At 44.6% G+C, this 23,966-nt stretch overlaps 1 protein-coding gene across 1 annotated transcript in view; it reads left to right on the top strand.

The window, feature by feature from the left end:
* The first annotated feature begins 2,737 nt into the window (after window positions 1–2,737).
* The window catches only part of GYPC (glycophorin C (Gerbich blood group)), a 35,935-nt gene continuing 14,706 nt past the window's right edge, over window positions 2,738–23,966 (top strand). Inside the window, exon 1 of the mRNA XM_079134160.1 lies at window positions 2,738–3,180. Within this exon, the coding sequence (XP_078990286.1) occupies window positions 3,141–3,180 (40 nt within the window). The 5' untranslated portion in view covers window positions 2,738–3,140. The remainder of the gene's footprint in view (window positions 3,181–23,966) is intronic.

The raw sequence follows: 23,966 nt of genomic DNA, 5'->3' as shown, positions 1-23,966 counted from the left end.
GGTTTTATGCCTTTACATGTTTTCATAATGATAATTATCTTTTTTTTGCTTCTAGGTATAGAAGCCTTTAAACATCTTTGTAAGGCTGATCTGGTGATGATGAAGTTCCACAGTTTTTGCTTATCTTAGAAATCATTTATTTCTTCTTTGCTTCTGAAGGATAGCTTTGCAGGTTATTATATTCTTGGTTGGCAGTTATTTTCCTTCAGAACTCATTTCCTTCTAATCTGTAAGAAAGGTATTTATTCTAAGATCTGGGCAAAGACAAAGAAAACCACTATCATCACTCTTATTCAACATAGTTCTGGAAGTGTTAACCAGAGAAAGAGGTAAGACAAAAATATTAAAGGCATACAAATAGAAATAAAGTCATATTGTCTTTGTTCACAAGAAAAACATGAAATATTCAACCAAAAAACTATTAGAACTTATAAACAAATTCAGTAGAGTTGCAGGATAGAAAATCAATATGCAAAAATCTGTAGCATTTTATATAACAATAATAAAATTTCTGAGAAAGAAATCAAGAAAATATTCCCATTTATGATCAAAACAAAAAAAAAATTATTTAGTGATAACTTTGACCAAGGAAGAGAATAAACTCTATAATGGAAATGATAAAACACTGATAAAAGAAACTTGAAGAAGACACATACAGAAAAGATTGGACAGATCTCTCTTGTTCATGGATAGGAAGAAATAATATTGTTAAAATGACAATATTACCAAAAGCAATTTACAGATTCAATGCAATCTCCATCAAAATACCAATGGTATTCTTCACAGAAATGGGGAAGAGGGTGTTTTAGTCAGCTTTTTAGCTGCTGTGACTAAAAGGATCTGACCAGAATAAATTTAGGGGAGGAAAAGTTTATTTAGGGACTCATGGCTCAGAGGTCTCAATCCATAGACAGTAGGCTCCATTCCTTGGGGATTGAGGTGAGGCTGAGCATCACGGCAGGAGAGTGTGGTGGAGTAAACAGCTCACACCATGATCAGGAAGCAGAGAGAGTCCACTCACCAGATACAAATGTATACCCAAAGTCACACCCCAATTCCCACCTCCTCCAGCCATACCCTACCACTTCAGTTACAACTCAGTTAATCCCTATCAGGGGATTAAGTCACTGATTGGATTAAGACTCTCACAACCCAATGGTTTCTCCTCTGAATCATCTTGAATTGTCTCACATGTGAACTTTTGGGAGACACCTCACATCTGAACCATAACAGAGGAGGAATCCTAAAGTTTATATGAAAGCACAAAAGACCCTGAATAACCAAATCAATCTTGAACAAAAATAACAAGTCTGAACACATAGCAACACTGATCTCAAGACATAACATGGAGATGGAGAAACCAATTTTGGATGATATTGACATATAAATTGGCAAATGGACCAGTGAAGCAGACAGGAGTTTCCAGAAATAAATCCACACATTTAAAGCCAACTGATTCTTCACAAAGGCACCAAAATTATACATTGGAAAAAGTACACCCTCTTCAATAAATGTACTGGATATTCATATGCAAAAGGATGAAATTTGACCCTTCTCTCTCACAATCAATAAAAATCAATGTAGATCAAAACCTAAATGTAAGACCTGAAACCACAAATCCACTAGAAGAAAACTCAGACATTGGTATAAACAATTATATATATATATATATATATATATATATATATATAACCTCAAAAGCACAGACAAAAGAAGCAAAAACAGAAAAATGGGATTATCAAACCAAGAAGCTTCTGCACAGCAAAGGAAACAACAATGGAGTGAAAAGATATCATATCATCTCAGTCAGGATGATTATTATTAAAAAAAAATAACAAATGCTGCCAAGGATGCAGAGAAAAAGGGAACTCTTATACACTGGTGGAAACGTAAATTAGTATAGCCATAATGGAGAACACTATAGAGTCTCATAGAGTCTCATTAAAAACCTAGAAATACAATGACAATATGATCTAGCTGTCCCTCTTCTGAATATGTAACCAAAGAAAATGAAATCAAAGCAACATATTAAAGAAATATCCTCACCCGCATTTTCATTGTAACAAACAAAAAAAGTGTACATTACTGGATGAGTGGATAAAGAAAATGTGGTGTATGTGCATAATGGAATATTATTTGGTCATCAAAAGAATGAAATTCTGTCATTTGCAGCAAAACTGCTGGAAGTGAACATTGTGTTAGGTGAATCCAGTCAGAAAGCAAATACCGTATGTTCTCTCACAAACCCGGACGCTAAAAAATGTCTATCTCAAAGTAGGAAATAGAAGAGAAATTACTAGTAATTAAGAAGGGGAGAAGAGAGTGAGGACAGAGGGAGGTTGGATAAGCGATTCCAAATACAGGACATATGATTTCTAGTGTTCTACAGCACAGTAGGGTAATTGTTTGACAAAAGGCTTTTATATATTTTATGGAAAACTAGAAGAGAGGAGTTTGAAGCCTTTATACATAAGGAAATCATGAAAAGATGGAAACGTTAATTGCCGTGGTTTGATCAATACCTACTGTATACATGTGTTGAAATATCAAACAATACTCCATAAATATTTACAATTATCACGTGTTAACTAAAAGGAAAAACTAAAACTAAAAATGCCCTGAGCTGACTCAGGCCACACAACCGTTAAGCGACAAAGTAACCAGCTAAGTTTCAAAGCGGGTCTGCCACTATTTGGTCGCCATCCCAGACAATGACCAATCAGACCATCCTGGCCTCACCTCTGGGGTTTTTCAGTGCAACAGAGGGGAGATTTTCAACCACAACCTCTGTAACTGGCAGATGCAGATGGAAATAGAAAAAACAGAAAACTGTGAGTCTTGCGCTGGACAGCTGGAGCGCAGAAGAGTTCAGAAGTGGGCGGGTGTATGAGTTTAAAAAAAAAAAAAAAGTGGGGGTGGAAACCCCACCAGCCAAGTTGAAAAAAATAACTGAAGTGCGCCTATCTCCGGGCCGGAGCCCCTCCCCTCGGCCCGGGCTGCGCGGGAGGAGTGTGACCCAGGTGCCGCTTCCTCCCTCCGTTCAGGGTCAGGAGCCAGTGAGCGCGACCCTCGCCGCTGCCGCGTTTCGTCCCCTAGGCCTCTCGGCCTCAGCCTGGGTCGCCGCCCAGGACCCGTCGGAGATGAGCAACCGCAACTTCACGTCGCTGCCCCCTCACCACGGTGAGTACCCGCCCCGGGAAGGGGTCCTTGGCTCACCGCACGGGGCGGCCGGACAGGAGCGCATGGGTCGGGCGCGGCCGCGGACACTCGCGAGTCCGGCGGTGCCACCTCTGAACCTGACGCCGGCCCCAGACCCTCTGCGCCTTTGGCTCGGGTGGGTCCCTGTCCCGCGTTCCCGACTCCCACCCGCGGGCTCTGTGCGCCCGAAGCCTGGACAGGCCGCCAGCCGGCCAGCTCCGGCGCGTCCGCTCGCTTTCTGTTTCTTTGTTGGGGCTAGTGAGGTGCCTGGGGCCAGAACTTGTCCCGCTAAGAGAATAAAGAAGGCGCCTGCTAGGAGGGAGCGGCAGAGCCTTAAGCAACCCAGAGTCCACTAAAGTCGAAGTTGCTTTCTGGGCCGCTGCCGCGCGGGGGAACAGAGGGCCGGACTCTGGCAAACTCCAACTAACTCCAGCCGCTTAGCGGGACTTGCTTGCTTCCTTCAAAGAGTCTAGGGAAGAACACAATGTTGGAGGGATCCGCTAGTCTTCACTCTTTGGGGGTTTGTAGATAGCACACGTTTTCTTCCTAACAGGATATCGTTCGCGGTGAGATTTTTTTGTGGATGCTCGGAAAAATTGCTGGGCCTCTCCTCGCCCTTGTGCTCTGACTTGGGGCTTTTGCGACAAAAACTGTTTTTTGTTTTCTTTGTTTTTTTGTTTGTTTGTTTGTTTTCTGTTTTTTAAATTACTGTTTATCCTTTTATCCCCACCCTGGCCAAATAAGATTATTAGTCTATCAAAGAGGAGATATTTTGAATCTATAATGTGATCAAGTTATACTATTAATATAATGATGTGAGTATTGGAGACACCCACTCTAATAATCTTTGAAACACAGGTGGTAGTGAGATCTTTCCCAGCCCAAGCCAGGGCATGAATGAGAAAGTTTAGATCTGCAGGTGTGTATTCCATGCCTGTAAGTGCACAGGACTATGTTTATGCCCTGGAGCATGCTTGCGTCAGATCACGTAGCAGACAGTATTCCTGCAAGGGAGCAAGGGAACCTGGGCTCCTGGGCTTCGTTGTCAGTATTGGATAAGCTATGCCACTTATTAAAAAGTAAACCTCTCTTAGCTCCAATTTTGCCTTCTGCAAAATAGGAATAATAATAGAATATTATTCATTGGGTTGTAAAAATTAAGTGCATCTATACTGCTCAGCACAGACTAACACATACCATGTGCTCAATGAATGTCAGGCATCTTTATATTAACTTTACATAAGACTACAGTCCCTGAGTTCATGTGTAATAGTGTGTTTACATATGAGTATGTTCCAAATCCTGGGTTAAGGGCTCAAAAGACAGAAACCACTGTAATCATTTCTGTTCAGGCACTGCCAAAGTTCAGGCTGCAGCCATCCCAAAGAGGATTGCTCACCCCTGCCACACCCTCCAATGAGTTCTTCAGAATTCCAGTTTCAGACCTTGACCAATGACTGCAAACACCTCCCTTCTGGGATTGATAGAGATGCAGCCCTTGCTTGCATACCATTCCAGATTACCCTCTGAAGTTGATTTATGGCAGGATCCCTGCTGTGGGAGAACTCTGGGACCCCATTTCTCACTGCTAACTCAGACAGGATGTGTCTATATCCTGTGTCAGTTTACATAGCTGTAACTGCTCTCAGAACCAGAGGTTAGAGTGGAGAAGACCTGCTTCTGTCAACCAGGCCTGCCCTGCCCAGCTGCATTCAGCCTGCTTTCCTAGGCTTGAATGCTATAGTCACTGTGAGTGACTCAGGCACAGCAGTCCTGTTGCCTTGTCCTTGGCTGAAAGGGGTCAGCGCTCAGTGAGGAGACAGCCAGGTTTGGCAGCTTTATATAGAATTTGCTGCCTCTGGCAGAAGCGGTGAGGATTGTATTAAGTGCCAAATGAGATTCCATCACAGTCATTGCTCAATCCCTTCAGATATTGGTGGTGTTAGGAGTCACATGGGGCTGGCATAATCACCGAAACTTTCCCAGGGTGCCCTTGGCTAAGCAAGTATTTCTGGGAACTTGCAAAGCTCTCTGGGAAGTAGAAGGGTGTGGGGAAAGAGGCATTCTGTATTTGTAAAGGGAGCAGATAAATGAGAGGTTGAACAAGCCAAGTCAGTTTGCTTCTTTGAATTATATATAGAGATAGATTTTTTTTTTCTTCAAATGTCTTTCTGACACCTTAGCCCTAACACCTTTCAGTGACTGAGCCAACACAATTGCCCCACAAGCACAAGTTAAAATCCAAACCCAACAAACAAATTTGAATGAGATGAATAAAGAGTTAAAGACAGGGAAGACAAAAACAGTTTCTCCCATCCCAAGGGCAGTGATTTTATTGATTGTTGAGAATTCTTCTGGAAGCATTATATGCATGTACAATTACTTCTTAGTTTACATAATGGAACCTGTTTCATATATTCTACTCCATCTTACATTTTTCTGTAAGAACATCTTAAAGATTATACCTTACCACCATATATAGACTAATTTTTCTGGGGACTGCAGAGTATGAATTGTACAAATCTATGAACAAATTGTTTTTATTTATTTGTTTATTTATTTAACCAATTTCTCTGCTAATTGGCATTTAGGATATGTGCAGATTTATATATAATTTTTATTCAACCAGATGCAGTGCTGCCATGGCAACCCTTATAAGTTGAGTTTTATTTGCATGTGATTGTAGAATTTTAGGAAAAATTCACCCACCCCAAAATTTAATTTACAGAACAAAAAAACTATGTTTAAAATGTTAGTAGATACTCAGAAACCCCTCCTAAAGGTCACACCATTTTCTAATGCTAACTTATGTGTAGCTACTTACCCACATTCTTACTTACATTGTATAGTGTTCATCTTGGTTAGATTGATGGGTAGAAAATGTTGTCACTTTGAAATGTGCCTCTTTAATTACAAGTAAGGCCGAGCATGTTTTCTTGCCGCTCACAGCCCCACCTGCTTGTGTAGTCCTGGGCATTTACTGACTATAGAAGAAATGCAAAATACCTCATAGCCTCAGTTTTCTCATCTGTTGGTGGAAATAATATGAGCTACCTCACAGGACTCACCTGATAGACAAGAGTATAAACACCTGCCCCCATGCCCAGCAATAATGGTATGGAGGTAGTAGTTGCTAACAGAATTTATCAAAGCACACTTGACCTGCAGATGCTGGTAATTTCAGAATTCTCTTTTGCAGATGACTGACTGTTGTTCTTGATTTTGATAATATAGCAACATTAATGCTTCTAGGCCAAGCCCTGCTAAGGGCCTTGCCCGGGTCACCTTTCCATGCCTGGAGAGATGAGCATTTTCTTACCTTTTTGGCAGAGGGAACACTTGAGGCTTAGGGGAGATTGGCTGCCAGGGGGCTCCAAGATACTGAGTTCAAAGTTAGGCTGAGGACAGAGGCTGCCAGATCCCACAACGGGCTAAGGCCTATCAGCAGGGGATTAGGATATGTGGAGGTTGGTAGCTGATGTGCATCCTGCCCTCTATAGGGACTCTGGAAAATCACCTCAGAGCGGGTCGCACAGAGAGACTGTGCGTGGCATTGGCATTGGGAACCTGTCAGCTGCTCTCCCTCTACTTCCCACTCCTCATCTAGGCCCACAGCTCAACCCCAATCTTTAACTGCCCATTATCACTCCCTTTCTTGTGGTCAGACCCGCCCTGCCTTGGGCGTTCCCCGATGGCTGGCCCCTGATGCACCTACCTCATGCCTGTCTGCCTCTCCTGCTTCATCCTTCACAAATGTCTGCATGAGGCCCTCAGGCTTTCTGGATAAATGCCCCCCACCTCCCTGCCACACACACACACACACACACACACACACACACACACACACACACCTGCTTGTCTATCAAGGCCCAGATTATGAAATCCCATCTCAGAAATTTTTCCCAACGCCAGACACCAACTACTACAGCCCAGGGGACACTTTTCAGTCCTGATAGTTTCCTATGCATGTCCCCTTCCCAAAATTCTGACCTCCTAAAGGACTCCGTGACACCCCTGCCCCCAACTTGGATCCTGACACACAGAGTGGTTGGACAAGCCACTTGGGTACAAATGAATGATTGCACAGATGGCCTTAAGGCCAACACTCTCAGGGCCAGTGCCATTCTAAAGCCAAAAGCCCATTCCAAAGGCCTGAAGTACCTTTTAAAAATCATACATTCAGTCAGTTGCTCCTAGACCAGAACTTGGCATGTACCAGGAGGCCAGTAAATAGTAAATTGAAACAGACAGAAAGTCAAACCAAAACACATTCTCAGACCACAGCAAGGAGGGCCCAGAAATCCCCTCCCACCCAGCACTGAGTCATATTTCTTGTCCTCTCCTCCTCCCTTCACCCACCCTTACTCTCCCCCACCTCCCACTTATCCTGGCCTGGAAATTTCTTTAGATCATTATATAATCTGACCTTTTGAGGAAATGCTGGCCTCTACGCCTAGTTATTATACATTTTAATTTTTGTACATTTTTCCCAAACAATGTTGCTGTACAAAATCAGCTCATGTCAGAAACTGACAAGGTCCCCTATCCCCTGGTGCATTGCAGAGCCCAGCCCCCTGGCTCTGGATTCCATCTTGGGCAAGGCGAGGGTCAGGCAGGGCTTTTGTAAGACTCCTCCACATACCCTCCCAGCCTCTGGGGAGCCTGTGCATATTGGCATTTCATAGGCAAACCCCTGACTGCGCTCAGGGAAGGCCGCTTGCTACTGACCCAACCCTGCTCTTCCTCTTGTTCTATCACCTCCACACCCTCCACTTCATCATCTCTCTCATTCATACCTCTTATTGACCCTTTATTATAGTTCTCTTGTTTCTACTTAGCTGGCAAACTCCTTCCTACCATTTTAAATCCACACACTCCATCTCATATTGCCAAAGAATTGTGGTCACCGTTCCAGGGCTGTGTAAAAAGCACTCACCTATTTGGGGTCATTTGTGAGTGGCCAACCCTGGGCATGGCGGCCTCAGTTATCTTATGGCACTGACACACCCTGGAACAGCTCTCTATCTCTGCTTTGCATGGGATGGTACTGACTGAGGCATCTCTCAAGAGTGCTACCTCCAGAATCCCTTGCACCTCCTTCTCCTGCATGCATTTTGCACACTAACAGAGGGCCAGGTACGGGGCTTCCAGCTGACTACAAGTCCAAATGCTGCTATTTTCCCCCTAGATTCTGTATTGGAGAATCTTTATATTTTATCAGCAGCTGATGAATACCCATACTCTCAGCAGAATCTCAGGGGAAGGAAATTGTGGTTTGACAGATGATCAAAACCTGTGCCTTTTGTGTTGGGCCCCAGTTGGTGACTTCTCTGTTCACCAAGCATCAGAGTCTACTTCCTTTACTATCCTTTCTCACTTGAGATGCTTGCTAAAACCTACACACATACCTTATCAATACTAGAGGCTTCAAGTTCAGGTTCCCCTTCACTACTTTTTAAAAATTACTTAGCCCAAATACCGTTTGTCAATGTACTAATGACAAAAATGAGTAGTACCAGCTAGTAAATGGCACTTGGAGTCCAAAGATTTAGTTTATAATCTAGACCCACTGTGACCTTGGACCAGTTGCTGGGCTTTTTTACATCCCAGTTCATTATCCAAAATAGACCAGCTAGTCTCAGGAGTGTGCAACTGTGTGTTCTCACAAGGCCCAGTGCCCAGAGGTCCCTGTGCTCACTTGGCTTCATGATCTGTTCTCACTATTTCAGCATTTTTATCTTGCACTAGGCCCCCAAATTCTGTAGCTAGTCTTGATCCCATAATAATTCCACCTTAGGAGTTTGTTTTGAGGATTAACTGTCTGCTCATGGATAAAATTCCTAGTGTGGTACCTGGTCTGTACTCATGGTCATGCTTAATGACTGCGACTCACTGAGTGTTGAGTGTGTTCTGCTCCCTCTACACTCCCCAGCCTTGCCTCTGATTGACCATGTGCCACTGCAAATCATACTCCAAAAAGGGACTGGCTTCCCAGATCCCAGAGAGCCCAGGGCAAGGCCCTACACTCAGCAGGGCCGCCTCCTCTCTCTGAACCTTGAGAACTGAATCCTCACACTGAGGGTTTTTCTTTTAATCATTTTTATTGGTGCATTTTAATTATACATAATAGTGGGATTCATTGTGATGCATTTGTTCATGTGTGCATGTAATTTGACCAGTCTCACACTGCCCAGTATCTCTTCTTGCCCTCTTCTTTTCCCTCCCTGTAATCCCGTTCCTCTATTCTAGTGGATTTCCTTCTGTTTTTTATTTTTTTTAATTAGTGAATTATAATTTTGCAGTGGCATTCATTGTGGTATATTTACACACAGAATAATTTGTTCAGTTACATAGAATAATTTGTTCAGTTTCATTCCCCAGTAGCTCCCCATGCCTCCATTTGTCCCTCCCTCCTCTCAATTCCCTTTCCTGGTCTCCCTTCTATTTAGTTAAAATAGTCAAGAGAGAAAAAGGAATGAAAAAGGGATCGCCTTCACATCTTTGCCAAAGGTCCATCTAGATGTCTCTAATCTGGGAAACTCTGCAACCCAGTTGTCGACCTCACACACTAGCTGTGCAGTTGGGATGAATCTCTTAGTTTCTGCAGATCCATTTTCACACCTGGTACTGGGCTGTGGTGTTATCTCTGCCCCCTGCCTCACAGCACAGCAGGAGTCTCAGCTGTGTTCTCCATGGGGAAGAATGGGCTCTTTAAAAATACCTTGTGGGGTGGATGGATGGATGGATGGATGGATTTCCCTATGTGATGGTCCAACTAGCACAGGCAAGCGTCTAAAGCATGCCATCATTCCACTATTACTACACCTCCTCCCAACTATGTGTAAGACCCCGTCTCTTGGTGACCAAAGTAGACTCCAAGTTCCTCTTGGCTCTGCCCTCCCCCTCCCTTCAGCTGCCCATGCACCCTGCTCCCTGGCCTGATGGCTCCTTCCTACTCCCTGGCCTGATGCCATCTCCCTTTCAGTATTTCCTTGCATTCGTCATTTCTCTGGTATGCTTTATGCTCTCCTTTGAATGGTTTCACAACTGGGATTCTCTGGGGTGCTCTTGAAAACCTTGGCTCCCGTCTATCCAAGAGGGCTCCTTCTTGGCCTATTCCAGCCCACCCTGGGCTCCTGTGAAGCCTCTATGAGGAAACCCAGTCCTTGCTTCTTTGGATCATGCCTGAGACTGATGTATCATTTAATCTTTCTTCCCTTAACTTCTGTAGAACTTATTTTAGTGAAATTAATCTTAGCTATGGCAAATAATCATAAGATTTTAAAAATTTCATAATCTTTTTTTTTTTTTTTTTCACCAACTCAATAAACTCTCCTGACCTCTCCTCTCCTTACAGTGACTATATCCCTGACTCAAAGCTGGGACAGGCTGCACTTGACATAAGTTATCTCATTTCACCCTTGAGTGGCCCCAGGGGAGGTATTTTTATCTCCCTTTTGCATATGATGATACTGAAACCAAGAGTAGATGAGACAGGACTTTGCAGAGAGCCCCTAACAGACCCTAATGGTCCCCTTCTCTTTACGTACCTTCCCAGGGATATACAGGAGCAGCTCAACCAGGTGCACTCACCCTCAGACCTAGTACTCAGGGTCCACAGTGCTTTTAAAGTTCCACAAACATGCATTTGTTTCTTTTAAAATTAGAAGGATGAAAATGATATTTAAGGTCAAAGAGTACATCTGTCTTTATACTCATGTAACCATAAACTATACTTTTCAATATTGGCTCGTGGAAGTCACAAGGTGGCCCTGATCCCAGCCACCTGAGGCTGAAGGACTGGGGGCGGCCCTCCCCCACACACTTCTCTCTTTTCATTTTCTATCCCTTTCTCTTACTCTGTTGGCCTTTTAAGCCGCAGAATTAGACTGTTCTTCATTCAAAAGTTTAAAAATAAGCTTCCTTTGCCTGTTTCATTATTCCAAAGGCAATCCAGGTTCGTTGTAGAATCATAGGTACATGACCAGGAACCAGGATGTAGGAAGGCTCTTTGAGAAGAAGGCGACTTGAAGATACTCATGGGATGGACAGGTAATGGGTAGAGAGCAGTTCAGAGGAGATTTGGATAGAATGGGGCCCAGTGGGGAGCTGTGGAGGCACTGATCCCTGGAACTTAGGGCACAGGATGGATGTGGAGCAAGACCCCAAACCAGGGCCTCAGCACAGGTGCACGCTTGGCAAGGGCCCACTCTTTTCCTCAGTGAGGATGTATATATGTGGTTCCCCATTTAACCCTGAAGATGTTACCCATGTGGATACTGTTAATTCTAGGTGAGCGATGTGAGAGCAGAGGTTCAAAGAGTTACCTCCCCAGGGCTTCCCGGAGCACCATAACACTGTACAGCCTTGAAGCCTGCTGTTTCTCCTCCACCTCTGGGATTCTGTTGCCTGACATGCAGGCTCAAGGCTGCCCTGACCTCTTGCCCTTCTGTTTGGCTCCACAGAGCCTTCAAGTCGCTGTCCCAGCCTCTGGAGGAAAGACCTTTCTTTGTCTACCCTATTCAGGGCCTTATGTGCTCTTCCACCTTGCTTGGCTTTCACCCACTTGGTGGCCCAGCAGCTGCTAATGCAGCCGTCCAAAGTCTGACTGGTGACTATGTGTGAGTCCTGCCAGCCCAGGCCAACCCACTGTCCCCAGAGATGCAGTGGGCAGCTGCCTCTCAGGGTGACTGCAAGGGCACCGGAGGGAATAATGTCCTGCCCCCACCAATTCCTGGAATGCCTCCACCCCAGAACCACCCCTGAGCTGGCAGCTCTGTCTTGTGTTAAAATACAGAAAGCCCTAGGACCTTCGCCACTGCATGACTGCATTTTGTGTTCCACCTCCAAAACTGTCACCTCTCTTCAGTTCAAGAGGCGCTGCTCATCTGCCCTCCCAGTGAACAGAGCAAGTTCAGGAAAGTTAAGTGATTTGGCAGAATTCACAAAACCAGGTTGTAGTAGATAGAGATGAACAGGAATATGGGTCTCCACCTCCTCTGTGAGTGGCCTCTTTGTGGCCCAGAAATTCTTTCATGGGATTTCTAAGTGGGAGGAGCTGAGGCTGGAAGGGCCATGAAAAGGAAGAAACTGTGATGCTGGCCTTACATTTTCCCATTCCTTCTTTCTCCTACTCCAACATGTACACAAATGCACACACATTCACGGACACATATACACAGTTGTTTCTTCTCACACACCAACTCCTTGTATTCCGCAGCAACGGACAGGTGTGAGCCTGAAGCTTGAGGAGAGTTATCTTGGGCATCTGGCTCATCCTGGGACAGGGTAGATAAGCATTTACTTCATAGATCCTATTGACCTCCCAGAGATAAGTGGTAAAATAAATGCTGACTATAACATCTTTAGTCTTGGGCATCAAGTACCCAGTGCTTTTGAAACTTTTCTACTCCAGTGTTTTGGGGATGCTGTACCCATTTCTTTACCTGCACACGGAATATGTCCAGAACACCTGGCTACCTGCAAGGTACTCCAACCCTCACAGCTTCTTCTATCTTATCTTACCCAAGGTCATTGTGGTAATGAGGCCCCACCAGGATGATAGAGTCATGAAAATTTGGAGAATTCAGTGAAGTTGTTTTGGCTGTTTGGGGTTTGGTTCAGTGTTATCTTTCCTATGCCCTTCCCCATTGAACTCACGCCAAGTCTATCAATAAAGACAAGAGAGGCCGGGCACAGTGGTGCAGGCCTGTAATCACAGCAGCTCAGAAGGCTGAGGCAGGAGGATTGTGAGTTCAAAGCCAGCCTCAGCAAAAGCAAGGCTCTAAGCAACTCAATGAGACCCTGTTTCTAAATGAAATACAAAATAGGGCTGGGAATGCGGCTCAATGGTCGAGTGCCCCTGAGTTCAATCCCCAGTACCAAAAGGCAAAAAAACAGACAAAGAAAGGCACCTTCCCTCTGGAAGGTTGCCTGTGACTGCCCCTCAAACTATTCACCAATAGTTAAATTATTGAATCAGTTTCCAAATATGACTCCTATGTACATCCTTCTTTATTCCAGACATATCACATGATCTATGTTGGGCCGCAGGTAACATGAGCCATGACCCTTTGGCTTTCCACCCACCTATAGTGAATTCAAGCTAGAGCACAGCAGTGGATCTGATGCACACTGACTTTAATCCAGTGGGTTCCTTCTGTGTGCAAAGTCCTGCAGAGAATACAGGAGGGTTTACATGTTGTCAAAGGGCCTTAGCTTAGTTATGGAGCAAGACCCAAGAATAACAGGACACAAAACAAGTCTAAATGTCATTCAGAAGCAGCCTGACCACAGGACACTCACCACACCTGGTTCAGGCATATGTGACAGAGCTGGTCTCCTCTGGAATGAAAGCCACATATCCCTGAATCTTCAGAATAAGTAACTTCCCACCTGAGGACTGACCCACCCCAAAAGGCATACACACAATAATGATGTCACAACTGCAAGTCATCATTGTAATTATTTTTAATCTTTTATTATTTGTTAGTAGCAGTGACAATATTAAAAATTAATTCTTAGCTGAAGTTCAGAAATACATGAGACAAAAGCCAATGTGATCCAATTGAGTAGAGAATGAGCGATCTGGTGACCATATCCCGAGGGCCCTTGTGATAGATAGCTCCATCCTAAGACAAGTATGAAAATTCCTGCCAAGTGCCTACCAGAGCCAGAACAGTTAACCAGTAACAGTCCCTACTTCTTGCCAAAAATAATGCTCTGGGCTTAGATCTTAGATGATCCTTCCTGATAAGCCATTTCTATCAAAGTTGCAAAATGCTTTCATTGTGGTTGAATGTTTGCTGATAGCCAGACTATAACACATACACAGCCATTTATCACTTTTCTAATTCTATGAGACAGGTTATCAGACTTCAGAAGCCCTGTGCTCATACTCTACAAAGAAAATCTGGAAAGTTGGAAAAGAAAGTGGATGTAAATTTCTATTATGAAAGCAATTCATTCATAAGTGTTTCTAATTACTACACATCCCTGGTTTCATCATTGGAAGCATTTCATATTATCATGGCTCCACCTCGTCATGGTCCTTGGAATTGAGAAGAGATGAAGATAGTGCAAGATACCACCCCTGCCCTCAAAGTATTGCTGGGTTTCTTGGGATACTGAAGTACACACCATGATATAAGTAAAAAGAATTCACTTCTCCTGGTGAGAAATAGCTTATCACATGAATTCAGCTTTCAGATTGAATTGCTCTGACTTAGCTAAATAGACATTTAGATATTTAAAGAATAACTTCAAGTCATGTAACTCTCCTTGTATATTTTGGTACCTTTCTAGCTAAGAGTAAATTACAGTGAATTTCTACTTTATCATCTTTGCTTGTTTAATTAAAATCTTTTACTTGCAGAAACAAGTCATTTGTGATCAATGTTGATTTTTGAGAATACTTCAAATCTGGAGAATGACTTGAGTGAGGACAAGTTGCAAGAATATAAAATAGAAAAAATAGTGCCAACATAGAGTCCTCTCTTGTGCAAGGCTGGCCTGGCCTTTGTAAATGGGAGACAAACGTTGTCTACTAGAATCCTGGCCATCATCCTGTTGTTGGCCATCATCCTGTGCTGTGAGCTGAGTGCCCTGGAAGGTACCCCCATCTTCACGGTGCAAGACACCACTATAAGTGGCAGGACTGTGATTTGACCCCAGTGGGCTCAACTTCTGGGCCACCTCTGAGTCCCTCCTACAAAACACTGGCTTTCATAAGTGCAGGAAATGAGGACTTTTGAAGGAGAACAAAGTTTTCATTCACAGGGAAGTGAAGGAAAGTTGGTTCAAATAGGCTAAGTACATTTATTTATATCGGACTTTGGTAATTACCCCTGGGTCATTTCCTATTTAAGAATCCTGGAACCTCTGAAACCCCCTTTTGAAACAGTCTATTTTTAAAAGTTTATTTGAGTGAAACGATGTTTGTCATTCACTGAGAAAACAAACAATGCTGGAGGAAGTTAAAATTCATCTTTGAGGACATGGTAGTCAAAAGCAGATGAAATGCCTGGTGCTCCTTCAAGAGAAGATGCCCTGAGAGCCAGTGCTTCCCACTCATGAGCACTTCTGAGCCTTCTTATTATTTCCTTGGAGGCTTTTGGTCTCTGTTTTGTTTCCAGAGTGGTGCTTTTGATAAAAGCCATCTCTGAGGTTGTACTGTGTTGGAGACATAATCATCTAAGTTCCTGGCCACGCCAGCCTCCTTGTCCCAGAGCTGTGGAGTAACTTTATGGGAAGATGAAAGGCTGACCTCCCACTCCCCTGTCCCCTGCCCCACAGGCCCTGATGATGGCTCTCCTTTGAAATCCCCACATTGAAGCCCTCCCCAAGAACAAATGAGTTCTGTGCCCCAGTGCCTGTGTCTTCTAGGGCAGCAACTTCCACCTGGAACCTGTGCTGCAGCCTTCCTAGACCAAACCCTAAGTTTAGCCAGGCTATGGCTATTTGAATAGGCCCTTTGTGGGATCCTAACACCCCCAGGGCTCAGGGTTCCTCTGTGGCAGGGCCTAGCCAACCAGTGTCCCATGCCAGTTAGAGCCACATGCCTGAGTCCCAGCAGCTGTGGATTCAGCCCACCACTGAGTGAGAGTTGCCTTGGGCTACTGTTCCCCCTCCTTTTGGCCTCTGCTTCCCCACCAATGCCTGAGTTTATACATCCTCACAGGTATTGAAGGATGACATGAGGCCTAGTAGGGCCAAGGCAGTGGGACATGTCTCACAGTGGGACATGTGTTCTGGTAGGGTCACGGGCTTCGCCAAGACAGACCTGGGTTAAAGATACAGCTCAGCCACTCGATCTCTATGGGCACCTTTAATGAGAAGTCATAATACAAAGTGCATGTTAACCTGATAGTCAAGAGACTCAGAGACATAGACAAAACAGAGGTCTGCAAACAAAGGCCTGTGGGCCAAATCCAGCAAGCATCTACTTTTACAAATAAAGTTTTTAAAGCAGCTATGCCACTTCTCTTACCGAGTGTCTGTGGCTGCTTTCATGCCATGATGGCAGAGATGAGCAGTTGCCATAGGCCCACAAAGCCTAAACCACTCTCAGGCCCTTTGTGGAGAAAGTTTGCCAACTCATGATTTCAACAGGAAAATCTTAAATGGTGCAATTTCTAGGCCAAGAACCAACCTGGTTCCATAGCTCCCCTCTCTAGGGACACCACAGGCTCATGGATGGATGAAAAGTCATGGAAAGAAAACCTGTAGGTGGGGTCCAGGAGCAGAGGCTTGCTCAGGCTGGGTCCAACTGACCTGGGGACACAAGAAGCACTTTGGTTCTCCTTGCTGCCATTTCTCAGGTGCCTCTTACAGTCTCCCCTTCCTCCTGCGCCCCCTCTGTGACTTCAGGCACTCAGAGCTCTGCTACTGCCCTTCAGAAATCCTCACCTTACCCAGGTAGGAGGAAGAAAAGCCAGAGCAGGTGCACAGCACATCAGGCTCTCCATGAGCCCTGCAGCTGGGGTTAGTCATCTCTGGCCTGTGTTCAGAAAGTCTCACTTCTCACCACTATGTGGGCAAGAAGGAGCAACCTTTCCATGTGGCAGGGTCAGGACAGATGCATTGCACATTTTCTTATTGAAACCACGTCAGCCCACAAGACTGTCACCAGATTTAGAGATGGTTTCTCAGGGGAGATGTCCACATCTGGCCAATTAAAAAATGTTGGCTACCATGCTCAACCATGGCCTTACACCTGTGCTATTACAGAACCCCCCCTCTTTGTTCTCTTTTTTGTTGCTGATGTTTTCTTGTTTCAGTTTTATTTTTGGTTTGTTGCGTGTGTGTGGGTTTTTGTTTTGTTTTTGTTTGTTTTCTTTTTCGCCATACTAGGGATTGAACCAAGAGTTGCTCTACCACCGAGCTACATCCCTAGCCCTTTTTATCTTTTGAGACAGGGTCTTGCTAAGTTGCCTAGGTTGGCCTCCAACTTGAGATCCTCCTGTTTCAGCCTCACAAGTAGCTGGGATTATAGGCATGTACCACACACCTGGCCTTGGCCCAATTTATCCCATCACACCCATCACTCAGAATGTCAATCACAGAATGACAAGTGTTGCAAAAGAGAGTTTATTCTCTAAGTGGCTGCAAATGGAGAAAGGATAGCAAGTCTCAAATCTGTTTTCTCAAGGATAGGACTGGGGGATATTGATGAGCTGAGGCGTAGGGAAAGGTGGTTGGAGGTTAGGAAGTAAATTGGTGGTCTGCACATGTATAGTCACTTCATCAGGTGTTACCATCCTGACCCATACGTCAGAGGTGTTATCTGTACCTCTAAAATTGGCAATTTTCAAAAATCCAGAAAAAGCAAGAAACTAAGAGCAGGTGATGTGGTTTAAGTCTAGAAAAGCAAATAACAGGTGATAAAGCAAGTAAGTGGTGAAGCCTACAGGGTTTACTCAGGAACCAAGAGCAGGTGGTGTATTCAGATTTTTCCCTTGTTGCATTCTTTTGTCTCGTCCACCTGTACTGGCCAGTCTGTGGCCCAGGTGTCCCACTCCACAAATGAGGACTGGACACCCCAACTGTGTGTCATTCCTGGGGATATGACAGCAAACCAGCCAGCAGTAATACCAAAGGGGATACACAGGTAGAATGCTTAGTCCATCAGATGGCACTAGGGAGATAGGGAAGGTAGGGAAGAGATAGGCTGATATTTCAGAATGTGGCCAGAGAAGGCTTCACAGGATGCAAGAGGTGATGTTTAAGAGATATTTGAAGGAAACCAGAAAGCCAAACATGGGGGTATCTTAGAGAAGCACACAAAGGGCACGGCAGATTCAAAGACCCTGGAGTAAGAGCAGGTCTGGCCTAGTCAAGGAACACCAGGGGAGCTAGTATAGCTGGGGGAGGAGGTGGGAAGAGGTAACTAGGAGAGGAAGGCAGGCAAATGAAGTGGCAGAGGTCCAATGAATGGGATCATGTCCCAACTTCTGTTGTGTTTGCAACTCTACTATCCCCGAGTCTGGGACCCTTCAAACCTAAATGACTCATTGCTCTGAGAGAGGGCCTTTAATGTCACGGTTAATTCTCCAGCCAGGAGCTGAGATTAATGCCTTGGGCATCAAAGGTGTGGCATGTGGTGGGAGTTGGGAAAGGAGAAGAGGATCCTAGAGATTCCATGGAGTCCTGAAATGAAGGAGAGCCAGGAAGGACTTCTCCAAGAGCCCAGTTTACATGTACACACGCACACAAGCACATACAGACCAGCTTTCAGAGCCTGCTTGAAATTTCTGCACGGATCTTCTGGGTAAAGATTTTTTGCAGTTCCAGGTGTTATGTAGCTCTCCAAGACCTCAGGGAGCATCCAGGAGCATGACTGAGAATTGGAAGCAAGCCCTGTGCAGGCTGGGTAGATGTGCATAAGCCTCTCCCCTGCAAATTCAAGTCGATATAAATCCTGGGGGCACCAGCCCAGCAGAGAGCACAGAGCATTGACCTTTTCACCTCAGGGTGGAGAGTCTAGTCCAGCAGAGAACAGAGAAGACAACTGGGAGAGAGTGTGGACAAGGGTGGTCTTGGCCCACTGCTCCTGGGTCCAAGCTGCCACATGAAGAAAGAAGGCCTATGTCGCACTCAGCCTCACATGGTCTTTGCTGGCACATTGAAAGTCTATCCCTGAAACAGGCTTCTTCTCCTCCCCCAAATCAGAGAGGTAAAGAGAGAAGCTCAAGTTCACACAGCTTAGCTTCTAACACAGGATTCTACCTTCTTAGAACTCGCATCAGCCATGTCAGAGATACAAATTCATGTAGTCACCCAGAAGGCAAGTCACATTAGAGGTCAGGATCCTAAGACCAGGAAGGGTGTTGGAGATAATTTTCATCTGCCGGGGCCATCTTGCTTACTCTGATGTTGGGAAGATAAGCAAAACCCCTTAAACACAAACCCATGGGCTTATCCTATATATTTTCCTCCTCAAATTATGTGACCTCAGGACAAATATCCAGGTGATATAGAAATGACAGACTCCTGACTCCTGGGCTTCTCTTCTGCCTAATGGCTTTGGCAGTCTGGCCACTTTCTCCTGTCTCTCATGGGTACCAAAGTGCACTCATATTTCTTATCCCTTCTATCCTCGCCACAGCCTGGGACAATGGAGGACAGAGGTGGTGGAAAAGGTATTCACAGTGAGCTTGCTCCATGCAGGGATGGCCTATCCATGTGCTCTTGAGAAGGAAAGTGGTGTTATACACTTGTTTAGAGTATGGATCTCAGATCCTGCTGTACTTTGGATCTTGTGTGACCCCCAAAGGCCCATGTGTTAAAGTCTTGGTCCCCAGAATAGTGCTATTGGGAGGAGGTGGAACCTATAAGAGATGAGACCCACTGGGAGGTCTTTAAGTTATTGGGGGACTACCCTCAAGGGGAATATTGAAACCCTGGTTCCCTCCTTTCTCTCTTTCACTGGTGAGGTGAGCAGCTTCCACCGTAGTCTCCCACCATGATGTGCTGCCTGCCTATAGGCCCACAGCAGCGGGGCAAATTGATCTGGGACCATTATCTCCCAAACTGTAGACCAGAATAAATCTTTGCTCTTTATAAGTTGATTTACCTCAGGTATTTATATATTGTACTGAGGGAAAGCTAACACAGGTCCTGATACAACTTGGTATCCTGACTGTCCCTGAGTACAGGGGGTTTGGCAAGGTATAAAGTAACTGTCCAATGGCCATAGCAATAGCAGATGGCAGAGCCAGGAGTGGAATTCAAGAGTTTTTTTCCAACGTCTGTACCACATAGGCACACACATGCAAACAGACGGTATCACCCTTCTCCTTGTGATCATGCTTGTGTCTTAGGCACCATGATCTTCAGGGAACAGATGACTTTGTGGTAAGCACTTCCTGTCCCTCCACCCTGCTCGCACACCCCTGCTTGTGTGTATGCGCGCGCACACACACACAGTGTTGAGGAGACCTAAATGGCACCACCTGTGGTTTGAATCCAAGAGGTCTCCACAGTGTTAAAGACCCCATGCTATGTGGACACATATGCCTTGTCCTAAGCAGGGTCTTGGGGACCCTGTCTCTGAGGCAAAATGCTACCTCTAGACTGCACCAGCAGGACACAGAGTTTGGCCACAAACAGGCAACTTCCTTGGCATGTGTGAGTGTGCACGGGCTTCATAATTCTTCAGAGGGCCTTTCTCCCTCTTATTAGAGCTGATGAGAATGACTTCTTCCCCCAACCCCCAGGCCTGCCTCTGATAAGACTCCCATGTGGCTGAGCTTCTTATCAGGTAGCTGCAAGGGCTCCTGGGGCCCCTGCACTGGGCAGCTGGTACTGATAAAGTAAACGTGGACTAGCCGCTCACCAGCTGCTTTCTCGGACCCATCCCCAGTGCCACACAACTTGGAAATAAGAGCAGTGAGACCCAAGAAACTTCTTTATTTTCTTATACACCAAAGAAGACCTGTGATCTGGGCATTGCAGACCACAGGACCTGATTGGGAACACATGAGAATTAAGGAGGAGGACTGGTGGAGAAGGGTATCAGAGGGTTCCTGGGGCCCCAACATTAACCTAGAGTCAACACCTCCCATAGGATCAAAGGATTATGTGTGCAGTTTGAGCCCCACTAAAAATAGCTTGTGAGGTAGTTGCACCTGTTCCCATTTTACAACTAAGACACTGAGACCCAGGTATGGAATTCAGGTATTTCATTTAATGTGGTGTGTTCCAGTTGGAAGCCAGATGTTCTGATGCCAAAAACTTTCCTTTCATTCTGGAAGCACTGCCTGGAGTTTCCTTACTGCCACCCCCAGATACATACCCTGTTTGACCACTGCAACTCCAAAAGTTTAGTTTAGCTTCTAAGCATCTTTGATTGTGAAACCCTGAGCACATGTTGTGAGTTCAAAGGACTGAACCATGTGTGGACCTGGTGTGCAGTATTTGAGATGTGCTTACTCTAAACCTTTTTTATTTATCTGAACTGGTGTCTTACAGTTATTCAGCAATCCTGGTAGGATGGACCTATATATGAGTGTTCTTTTTTTGTTTTGTTTGATGGTGCTGGAGATAGAACACAGGCTTTGCACATGTTAAAGGCTTTGCATGTGCTTTAACATGAAGCTACATCCTCAGCTCAACGAGGGTGTTTTTGAAAGAACCCTAGATGATTCCATGTGCAGCCATAGTTGACAATCAAGAACAAGAAACTCCTCCTGTGATGGAGCCCAACCAACAGCAACCCCAGGCCAGGACCCCAACTGCAAAGCCTTACAGATGGATGAAATATTCCTAGTTTAAAAAAAAAAAAATCTTTGGAAAAGCTTTTCAGATTCTCTTCTTACACATCCTTCCCATCAGTCTTTTCAGTGCCACCCACAATGGTTAGAAACATTTTTCTACTTTGTTGGTACTTGGAATGGAACCCAGGGCTACACAAGCTAGGTAGGCACTCTACCACTGACCTACACCCCTAGCTCTAGAAACCTATTTTTATGTAAATTTAAAAATCTGAAGTACATCTTCATTTATAATATTTGAAATAATGTGGTTGTGAAATGATTCAGTAACTGGATATGATTTATAGCCTTACTGCCTTGTTAACTTCTAATCACACTCTGCCCAAACCTCAAATTCTCAGCCACCCTGGTCTTGTCAATCTGGCCTTGTCAGATTTACCTGCGGTTTCTGCTTACCTCCTACATGAAAAGACCCACCTTCCTTAATGTGGTTTTCAAGACCTGTCATTGCCTATTACTAACCCTAAGCAGCTGTATAACAAAACTTATTAATAATATCTAACATGGTAGTGATAGTGGAAGAAGTAATAAGACAAGGAAAAGGAAGATAGTAAAATGAGTAAAATATGCTGGGTTTAGCCCTTCGTATTCTTTTTCTTTCTCCTAAAAGCTCTGCTTTTATGTTTTCCAAAAATACAAAAGTAGTTAATTGAAATAAAAATTTCATTTGTTTCAGTATGAAATCATCAGTACTTAGACAGGATATGAGCATTTGAAATCTGTACTGTTTTAGACCATCTGGGCTATCAGAGAACCCCTAATCCTGATTGTTCAAATATATCCAATCCTATGGCTGCCTGATGGCTTTTTGGGTAACTATTTTCATCCTATTATTTTGCTTGCCTTTATTAAAGAAATCAACACACCATAGTGACCAAAGAGTAGATTGTGTTCTGATTATCCTTCTTCGCAAAAGATTAGATGATAGGTTTCAAGCCTGCTTTAAAAGTGCTAAGACCCCTGGCAACATTGAAACAAGAGGATTGTGCAATTTTCCTATTCCTGTTGGTTATGAGACATTTATGGGTTGTTGTACTTCAATCACATCACCTACAAATTCCAGAGGTGAAACAAGGTTTAAGTTTGTTGGCTTTTCTTTGATTAGTCTCTAGGGCATTTATCACTTTCTATGAAAGAAACATTTAATTTAGATGGCAGTTGATTTGTGTCATGGAATTTCAGCTGACAAGAGACAGAATTATGTATGTGTTTATGGCCTCTTTGCTTTTAAAAGATTAATGTTGGGCAAATATAAATCACAAGACATGGACAGGGAGGGGGGACTGGGAAGATGGAGCAGGAGCTTGCCAGGATGATGGATTGAAATATATAATGAGGTATTTTCACTAGCTAGAAAAAACAGTGGGAGGATGACGGAAAGGGGTAGTTGGGCAGGAATGGTAGAAATAAATGACTTTTCCTTCTCAGGCACAGAAAAAAAACAGTACAGGCACTCAAAGTGGGGGCAGGCAACTTCCTGGTTCTGTCACAGATGCAAATTGGAGAAATGAATTGGTGACTTCCTGAAGTGCCCTTCCTGCCTGATACCCAGAAGACAGGATTTAGAGGACAAAGCGGGGCTAAAAGCACAGTGGGAAGGACTCAGGAAGCCCAAGTGTTCCAGAAGATAAACAAGCACAACCTGCCATCCCCACTTACAGGAACTGGCCCCCTCATCCTCCTGCCAACCCCACCCTCACATAGCACAAATCTCAGCTTCTGAGTGTGCACATGACTGCGTGTACACATGATCACGTGTGCACATGAATCAACCGTTCTCAAATGTATGAGGACAATAACAAGAGCTTTCATACATTGGGCACCATCCCCCAGGAGTCAGCCAGATGCTTTGTGTACATTGCCACCAAAGTCTTTTCTCAACAGAGGAGAGAACCACAAGTCAAAAAGGGGTGTGAGCGGAGGGATCCAGGCCTCCTGACAAATCTATCTGGCACTAAAACCCATGCTCCCTGTGCCACCCATCAGGATAGCCCTAGAAACACTTCTAAGATTTGTGAAAAGAGCAGTTTTTGATGTGTGCCTGTCCTTGTCTTCACCACTGCCCCAGTGGTATCTTCCAAATATTTAGACCAAGTGCATCCTGCCTTCTCAGCACCCTTTTCAAACACTGGTCTAGCAAATCTCAGTGATATTGTTATCAATCAAGGCTTACAGCCTAATGTGAGACAATACTGTGGCACTGGGTTTTTGCAAAAAGAAAACACTTTATTGCACTCATCTAGCAAAGGGGTCAGAACTCAAGCAGTTAGTAGGGAGGGAATTTTTGAGAAGAAAGAAGGGAGAAGCTGCTCACTGATTGGATGGTGAGAAGGGTTGAAGTATAGGGTTCTTTGTGCAGGTGTAGATGGTCATCTTGACTCTTTTCAGGTGGCAAATGTCTTTTCAGGTGAGTTAGTATGTTCTGCAGGTTGAACTTTTGGTGTCAGAAGGTCATTGACTGGATTATGTTCTTCTGAGTATGTCTATCCTTGAAGA

Source organism: Sciurus vulgaris (genome assembly GCF_902686455.1).
Source record: "Sciurus vulgaris genome assembly, chromosome: 3".
Lineage (NCBI taxonomy): Eukaryota > Metazoa > Chordata > Mammalia > Rodentia > Sciuridae > Sciurus > Sciurus vulgaris.
This window is presented reverse-complemented; position numbering and strand designations above follow the sequence as displayed.